This window comes from Peromyscus maniculatus, chromosome 17, assembly GCF_049852395.1.
Source record: "Peromyscus maniculatus bairdii isolate BWxNUB_F1_BW_parent chromosome 17, HU_Pman_BW_mat_3.1, whole genome shotgun sequence".
In the NCBI taxonomy this organism is placed as follows: domain Eukaryota; kingdom Metazoa; phylum Chordata; class Mammalia; order Rodentia; family Cricetidae; genus Peromyscus; species Peromyscus maniculatus.
Genome location: NC_134868.1, coordinates 6,153,344 through 6,162,473, shown reverse-complemented (window position 1 = coordinate 6,162,473; position 9,130 = coordinate 6,153,344). Strand labels below are relative to the sequence as shown.

General features: G+C 42.9%; 1 protein-coding gene across 7 annotated transcripts in view; it reads left to right on the top strand.

The window, feature by feature from the left end:
- The first annotated feature begins 2,283 nt into the window (after positions 1-2,283).
- Positions 2,284-9,130, top strand: part of Ints10 (integrator complex subunit 10) — a 29,515-nt gene continuing 22,668 nt past the window's right edge. For 3 of the 7 annotated variants that reach the window (XM_016007960.3, XM_042262502.2, XM_016007959.3), the window contains exons 1-6: positions 2,291-2,514; positions 2,929-2,996; positions 4,655-4,758; positions 5,407-5,546; positions 7,300-7,381; positions 7,844-7,984. In XM_016007960.3, the coding sequence (XP_015863446.1) occupies positions 2,386-2,514; positions 2,929-2,996; positions 4,655-4,758; positions 5,407-5,546; positions 7,300-7,381; positions 7,844-7,984 (664 nt within the window). In that variant the 5' untranslated portion in view covers positions 2,291-2,385. Of the gene's footprint in view, positions 2,515-2,928; positions 2,997-4,654; positions 4,759-5,406; positions 5,547-7,299; positions 7,382-7,843; positions 7,985-9,130 lie in introns of all 7 variants that reach the window. The other 4 variants (XM_042262503.2, XM_042262501.2, XM_006989567.3 and 1 more) reach the window with 3 other exon arrangements.

Sequence of the window (9,130 nt, the reverse complement as noted above, 5' to 3'; positions counted from 1 at the left end):
TATACTTTCCAATGCTCTTTTTCTCCTCAAACTGTACATGTTGTATTTTTCCTTGCTCAGCTCGGTCTTTTTCACTATAGATCTGCATAAGATCTCTAATAACCACACAATAATAAGCTGTCTTGAACTCTCCTCTGTCAATGCCATCAATCCAAAATTATTCAATTTAGCCTCAGACAGATTTTTCAGACAAGGGCAGAAAGTAGCCACATTCTTCACCAACAACAGTCTCTAGGCCACTTACTAATATTCTTCTCTGAAACCTCTTGAGCCAGGCTGCCATAATCTACATCGCTCTCTGCACTACTGTCTTCCATGATTCTACATGGCCCATTGAGCCCTGCTTAAAGTGTCCAACTGCTTTTCTAGTCCTAAGTCCCCAAGTCCATATTCCACCAATAAGCAGCATGGTCAGGTCTGTCACAGCACTATCCTACTCCTCGTACCAACTTCTGTCTTAGACAGTGTTCTATTGCTTTATTAAAATCTTTGATCATTTGACCAATGGAAATATAGCTGGAGTATAAGTCAGTTCTACTTTACTGAAATTCTGGCTTTGTTTTGCATTTGAGCCAAAGGAGGGAAAAATAGTCTCTTTGTTCTGCACTTTTTTAATTAGCACACTAATTCACCATAAACTTTGACTACTTGTTTATAAATTATTCATTAGCAAGCCTGTATCTTTTCATAATTCTATAAATAGTATTGACATAAAACAATAAAGGAACTTAAAAGAAAGTTTATTCAAAGCTTAATATGAATGAGGCATCTTTGGCCAGGAGCAAGGATTCACCTTGCCTTGAATGATATGTTCACTGTAGAGGAGGCAATTGAGCTTCTAGAATCACAGAAGAAAAAGGAGTCATAGCACAATGCATTTGCTAGCTACATTGGGAAGGCATCAGGTACCTGGGCTACACTAAGGCTAGGAAACCTCTTGTAATCCAGATGTTATATAATTCTTAGCTTTAAGATTAGTGGAGCCTTGAGTCTTTTTGAAGCTTAATGATCCCATCTAAAAAGATTATCTTCTAGAAGAATGTTAAGACAGATATCAGTGCTGAGGCAGATGTCTATTAAAGGCCCCAAATAATTTTGGTTCTCAGCCTTTGTTCCATCTCTTCACAGTAATATTCTAATCATTCAAAGTTATGTTGTTTGCAGAATCTTTAAAGTAAACAAAGCTTCATCCAAGAACTGCAGTTCACTCTTGTAATGTATATATTCATATTTACTTTAAATATCTGTATTTTCCACTTATTAAGTACATGCCAATTTCTTTGTTTAAAAAAATTAAGTCAGGACAGGCACGCATCCATCACTTGGGAGATGTAAGCAGAGGATCAGGAGTTCAAAATCATCCTCACATACTTACCAAGTTTAAAACCAGTTTGGGCTATGAAGGAATGTGTCTCAGAGAAAAACAGAGAAAAGAAACTAATTAGTCAGCTTTGAATCTTTTATCTCCTCGTTTTAAGTGGCAATTGATGACAAGAGTTGATAGTTAATATAGATAGAAAAAGAAAGAGAAAGAAGAAAGAGAGAGAGAAAGAAAGAAAGAAAGAAAGAAAGAAAGAAAGAAAGAAAGAAAGAAAGAAAGAAAGAAAGAAAGAAAGAAAGAAAGAAAGAAAAATTACATACTATGGCACTTAGATTGAAAACTAACACTGAAAAGTCACTTTCGGGGCACTCTTCCAATTCAGCAAATAATTATTACCTTGTTAACCAAACGGAGACAATTTTTTCTTTGGCCCCAATGCAAAACAAAGCGGGAGTTTCGTTAAAGTGTCACCGATTTATAGTGCAGCTGTTTTTCCGTTGGCCAAATAACCAATGATTTTAACACTGGCTGGGCGATTCGGACACATAGCTGAGTATTTTCTAAATGCTAATTGCTCAGTATTGTAGAAAAGTAATAGATGTGGGAGAAACAAACACAGAACAGAGGCGGGAGCAGCTAGACAAGCCTTTAGCAAAGCTCAAAATCAATAGGCAAGCCTGGGTCTTCACGTGTGCAGGGGTGAGGACATTCCGGCACCATACAGTCCAGCACTCCGCAGCGCTTTCTCTTCTCCAATTGCACCCCAGCCCGGAGCGCCCAGCTCAGGGACCACAGCCGGGTGCCTGCACGATCCGGCACCCGTAGAATCACATTTAGGGTCCAAGGAGAACGCAAGAACCTGGAGCAAAGAGTTGCCGGGATCCGGTGCATGGGATAGCAATCCAAGGGATTGAAATCCACTTCTCCGCAGTTTCCAGCGGACTCCGCGGAGCCGCTGCGCCCTGTGGTTGGCTGGCCTCCGGCATGCGCAGTAGTCGCCCGCGGGGGGCGGGTGTTGGCGGCTTTGGGAGTCCCCCTGCCGGAAGGGCGAGTGACCGAGGGGCATGTCGGCCCAGGGCGACTGTGAGTTCCTGGTGCAGCGAGCCCGGGAGCTCGTGCCCCAGGACCTGTGGGCAGCCAAGGCGTGGCTGATCACGGCCCGCAGCCTCTACCCGGCCGACTTCAACATCCAGGTGAGTCAGACCCGACGCGTCCCCGCGCGCGGAAGGTGAGCAGGGTAGCCCGGGGCGCAGTGCACGGCCGCTCCTCCGTCCCCACGTCGCTCCTACACTGCTCCACATTGCACGGTTGACCCCCCTTCTCCCTAGCGCCTGCAAAGGCGGAGACCACACACGAGATTAGGGCCCAGGCCACTACTCATTCATTGATCATGGTGGTAGCCATCCGTTCAGTGCCTGCTGCTCTGAAGCGTTATCCCAGCTGATCCCAGAAGCCCAGCGGATGGAGGGAGCCCAGAGTCCCAGTCCTGAGCTGGGGGACTTGGGGGTATTTTGAGTGAAAGCCCGACTCTGAGCGGTGCTGCAGGTGGGCTGGAGCTGGATCCGCTGCCACGGTGGAAGGTGGTGACTCTGTCTGCCTTGTTTCAGTATGAGATGTACACCATCGAACGGAATGCAGAGAGGACTGCCACTGCGGGGAGGTTGCTGTATGACATGTGAGTTAACTGTTTGGGGATCCTTCCAGGACCTTTTGTCGACATCCTAATGGGGCTCGTCCGATATCAACAATTGATAGGAGTTGGGACTCTGCATCCCTGGTACCCAGAACTCTTAATTGCCAACACACCTTCTGCAGAGACAACTTATTCTTGTATTTTTAATTCCAAAATTTGTATCCCGTGGTTTATTTAAGAAACATACGTTCACTACAAGCATTCAGATGGTAATTGATAGAATGAAATGTGAAACCCCTTCTGAACCAGGTTTAAGTTTTGTTTATATCTGTGCATCTCTATGTAAACACGTCAGTACATTGGGGAGCTGACAGAAAGGAGGCCATTCTGCTCTTACTCTGAAACCTGCTTTCATCACCCACTGTGATGGACCCCTCCATGTCTACTTTATGGAGATGGATGTCGTTCTTCATTCCCATGTAGCACTTCTCAGCCTCCCCTTTCTTGGTGCAGATTTAATTTCCAGTTATTTTAAATTATGTGTGGAATGTCAGTAATTCTGTATCCGTATTTTGATGTCTCTGATTTGTAGCTAAAGGGTATGTGTATTTCATCATCTATCAAACTATTCTCTAAAAGGGATATCCTAAATATCCATTTCCATAAACAATATATAAGAATGCCAATTTTCCACTTTCTCACCAACCCTTATGTGAACATCTCTGTCTCCTTTCTTTTCTCCCCCTCCCCCCCCCCCCCCCCCCCGCCTCCTCCTTTTTTTCCTCTTTCTTTCTCTTGAGACAGAGGATTCTCACTTTATTGGCCAGGATGGATTTGAACCCCAAAGACTCACATGCTCCTCCTATCTTAGACTCCTTTGTAGCTGGGAAACAGGCTATACCACCACACCTGGCCTGTGCCATGGGAAAAAATCGTATCTTGCTATATTGTTTTTTAAGTTTGTGCCCCTGATATTACCAACAATATTGAGTATCATTGCAACTATACTCCTTGGTTATTTGTGGTCTGTGATTTGCCTTTGGGTTTTTGTTGTTGTTTGTTTGTTTGTTTGTTTGTTTTTTAGATAGAGTATTATTTATATCACCTTTTCCATTGCTTTTACTGATAGAAAGCAACTTAGAAAGGAAGAGTGTATTCTTTCTCGGGGTTTGAGGATACAGCCCATCTTGTTGGGGAAAGCTTGGCAACAGGAACTGGGTGGCCGGTCACAGGAGCTGGGTGGCCGGTCACAGGAGCTGGGTGGCCGGTCCCAATGTGCATGCAAAAAATGAATGATGCCTCTCAGCTTGCTTTGTTTTCTCAAGATTTTTGTTTCTCATCCAGATTGCTGAGGATGACCTTGAACTTCTGATCCTCCTGCCTCTACCTCCCAAATTATAAGCATTCACTACCACATCTGGTTTATGGGATACAGGGATGGAACCCAAGGCTCTGTGCATGATAAGCAAGCACTCTACAAACAATTGAGCTACATCCCCAGCCCCTCATTTATAAAAAGTTGTAAAGACTTTTATGAGTATTCTGAAATATTTTCACTAATAGATTATTTTTATGTATTTACTTTGGTTTATTCTGATGTATATAAACATTCACCCAAAGAAAAGTGGTTTTCTCTAAATGCTAGTATTCTTCTTTTTTTGATCTGACATCTTACTTTAATGCATTCATTTTAAAAATAGGTTTGTGAATTTCCCAGACCAGCCGGTGGTGTGGAGAGAAATCAGTATCATAACATCAGCACTGAGGAATGATTCACAGGATAAGCAAACCCAATTTTTAAGGAGTGAGTATAGTAACAGTTGAATAGTTTATAAATGGCCACTTCTGGAATGTACTGTCACAGACATCTCAGTCATACCTGTCATAGTGGTTCCCACATTATGTTTTATTCTAGACAATGAAAGTCCACAGTGATGTCACTTGGTCCCTTCAGAATTTACTTAGAACACTCTTAAGTATCCCCATGGGATGGCATTCTGTCATCAGGAGATTGCATTTTGGACAAATTTTACAATAACCGGAAAGCATCTATAGATAAACCAGATCCTCACAAATAGGAGAAAAACTCCAAACTTCTGTGTTGGTTGCTATAGCCAGTCAAAGACTTATAATTCTAGATAATTAGCAAACAGATGGTTTGGGTTATTTCAACTTAAGTAAGCTCATGCCTTTATCTTAGTGTAGCTAGCTCTGTGGTGATAAATCACACGGGTCATCGCTGCCCTCTGGATCATCAGGCCTCCAAATGTTTCATGATTATTCAGCAAACAGCTCCAAATGCTGTGGAGTTCAGAAGTCTGCTAGTGTGCAGGTGAATTCTGAGTGTTTACAGTTTATGAATGGAAAATACCTTACTTGCTACTTTCAGGTCAACATTTTCTTTGTGGGGGGAAAAAAAAAACCAACTTTACAGGTGAAATGTTGTTTCCAGGCTTATTTGAAACTCTTCCGGGCCGGGTCCAGTGTGAAATGTTACTGAAGGTGACGGAACAGTGCTTCAACACGTTGGAACGATCCGAGATGCTGCTGTTGCTTCTGAGGCGCTTCCCTGAGACAGTGGTGCAACATGGGGTAGGGCTGACGCTCCCCTTTTCTTTAAGAAAAGACTGCAATTGCTTTTCATTTGATGCCTTGGCATTGGTTACACATCTCTAGGAGCTGTCATCTTATCAACCTAAGGCTATAGCCCCCCCAGTTTTGGCAGTGGTGTTCAGTAGAAAGTTGCCTATTTCCACTGTGGTTTTGACAATGTGTTCGAGTTTAAGTGCGAGTCAGAGGGCTGGCCAGATGGCTCAGTGCGTAAACGTGTTTGCTGCCAAGCCGGACAACCTGAATCCCATCCCTAGGTTCCACGTGATGGAAGAAGGAAACGGATGACAGCAACTTGTCCTCTGACCTCCACTTGAGTGCTGAGCATATTCTTCTCCCCCCATAAACAAATAGATCGAAAATAAGAAACTAAGAGTCATAGTGTATGGTCTTAACAGATAGATTTTTCAAATGTTCTGCCCTGCAAACCCCGTTGTCCCATCTCTGAATCTGTGAGGACTAGTGAGTGCTGTGGGCGGGTGTTGGTGGGTTGCTGTCAGGTACCCTAGAGAAACTGAGTTCTAACTGTTTAGTAACTTCCTGTAGCCAGTGGGTAGTCATGATTGGAATGACGGGTTCTTTTTATTCAAAGGCTGTTGCTTACCTTTTCCATGCCATCTTTCTGGTGTCTGGCCTAGTTCACTTTTTCCATACCTCCTTGCATTAGTTTTCTGCGTCTGTCATTACAGAGCACCAGAAGTGGGGGGTTTTCTTACAACTCTAAACTGAGGTGTGGGCATCCCCCCTAGATGCTCTAGGACACCTCCCTTCCAGTGGGTGTCAGCTCCCAGCTGCTGCAGCTGCTTCACTCCAGGCCTTAGCTCTGTTGTCACAGGGTCCTTTCCTCTGCATCTCCGTCTTCACTTGACATTCTTTACGATGCCAGTCACGGCCTCTGGTCTACTCTAAAATGACCTCATTAACTAATTATATCTGTGTAGACAATGCTCTTGTTTAAAGGTGAGCTGTGCAGTCATGCAGCCCTAAAACAGATTTTGTCAATAATGGACTGTGTATATATATGATAGTGGTTCCATGCGGGAATACTGTCCAGCGACACCATGGCCATCTTGGTTTGTGATACATGCTCTGTGATACTTACAACAGATGCATCCCCTGTTGTAAGCCATGCATGCCTGTATACAGACACATTCTGAGGTCTTCAGTGGATATGAATTTGGGGCACACAATTCAGACCTTACATTCTTTCATTGTCGCAGTGGCTTTTAACTTTGTGTCATGTGATCTTTTATGCTGTTCTAACGAGACTACAGTGTTGCGAAGAGAATAAAATAAATGTGTGGGTGGATTTTGTTAAGAGACCTTTTGCTGTGCCAGGACACCAGTGAGGGAAGGTGGCCTTCAAACTCAGACATCACTGTCCAGTGCTTCCCGAACTGTGTGTTTATCTACTGGGGACTCTTGAGAGTTAGTGTTGTCCTTCTTGTGGTTAAAATCTCAACAGTGATCATCGCTGTGCCATCCCTCCACTGCCGTGCTGGAGTTCCTGTAGACATTTTGTCAGCCCTTTAACTGTGCTAGTTCCGAGTGGACAGGTAGTCAGGGAACTTGATCTTCCGGGCAGCGTCGCTGATGCACTCTGATGTTTCTAGTCTGTACAGTAGAATGGTTTGTTTCTTTGAGAAATCTGTGTGACAAATAAGAGACCACTGTTTGTTCCCGAGGTTCCGACGTCTCCCACTGTGCGCAGTAAGTGGTTTTTGTTTTTAAACAGGTTGGCCTTGGGGAGGCACTGCTAGAAGCTGAGACCATTGAAGAGCAGGAGTCTCCAGTTAACTGCTTTCGAAAGCTATTTGGTAAGAAACACTGCATTTCGTATTGTTTCTTTGGGGTAAATAGAATATCTGGAATTGTCATGTCAGGGGTAAGGTCACTTGTACAAAGCAAAGGAACTCTTTATATTATGAAATTTAATCTTGCTTTTACCTACAAAGAATTCAAAAAAATCTCTTAATTATGTGTTATTTAACATTTGATACCTCTGCTACAATGTGTATAGCTTGTGTATACATATGAATTATAGTCATGGACACTCCAGCCTCCTCCCAGGGCCAGCAGGTCTCTAGCCATGGTGTCAGACCCACAGGCATGTTTCCTCTCTGCCTCCCTCCACTGATTGTATAGCTGGTTTAAAGGGTTGTGCCAGAGTGACCCCCCTGTATATTTTAGATGCCACATTCAGTGAACCGGAAGATGAATAAATTTCTGTCAGAACCCTCGTACAGACACCTGAACAGTTTGTTTTCTCCTTTCAACAGTTTGTGATGTCCTTCCTCTAATAATTAACAACCATGATGTTCGATTGCCTGCCAATTTGTTATATAAATACTTGAACAAAGCAGCTGAGTTTTATATCAACTATGTCACTCGGTCCACACAGGTGGAAAACCAGCATCAAGGTAAGTGGGAGCACCCACACTTGCTCAGACCGGATTTGCTGAAGTCATTCCGAAGTCCCTTGTTACATTTATTGTCCCTCTGGGTGTGTGCTAGTTTGATAGTTTTCCCAAAAGATGCCTCTAGAAAAAGAAGAAAAAAAAAGTATGTAATTAAGAGGTGAGATTTTTCTGAAATCAATTCTACCCCTTGATTGAAATAGTCCAGTTCCTAAACATCATACAGGTACCTTGAACAACACACAGGTTCCATAGTTCAGAGCCACTTTGACCAGCCACCAATCATGAATCCCTGAGCAAAGCAAGCACAGTCATCTCACACGTGTGCTGTTAGCAGTTTTACTGTATGAATATCATAGGTCTACCAAGCTAGATGGTGTGTCCCACTCATTAAGTCTATATGGTATAGCCTAGTGCCTGTAGGTATAGCAGACTTCCTTGGACCACCAGCCCCCAGATCATGACACAGAGACTTGTTATTAATTATGAAAGCTCAGCCTTAGCTTAGGCTTGTTTTTAACTAGCTCTCATAACCTAACCCAGTTCTATTCCTGTGTGCTTCCCTGTGGCTATTACCGCTCCTCCTGCGTGTCCTGCTCCTCTCCGTCTCCTCTGGTGTCTCTTCAGTGCCTAGATTCATCTCTTCTTTTCTTTCTGTTTGGAAGTCCCACCTAACCTCTTCCTGCCTAACTATTGGCCATTCAGCTCTTTATTAAACCAGTCAGAAGGCACCTTGGCAGAGACACATCTTCACAGTGTGAAGGAATATTCCACATTTTCCCCCTTTTTGTCTAAATGAAAGAAAAGGTTTTAACTCTTAACACAGTAAAACTGTATACAATAAGAACAATTATCAGATATTGACCAAATAAAAAGGGAAGGTTATAACTTTAACAGAGTAAAACCATATACAGTGAGAACAATTTTTAAGTAAAAATTACATTTATAATTTCCAGTCCGTATTTGGAAAATTTGGAGAAATATCACTTTAGACCTTAAAACATTTTCTTAGATAAACAACTTAAGCTTTTATGTCTCTCAACATTTTACATTTTACATCTCTTTTGTAAGTTTCTGAATTTGGTAACAAAGAAAACTGTAACTATTGCACCTTCAATTCTGTCAGAGACCAGAGAAGGATATGTTACC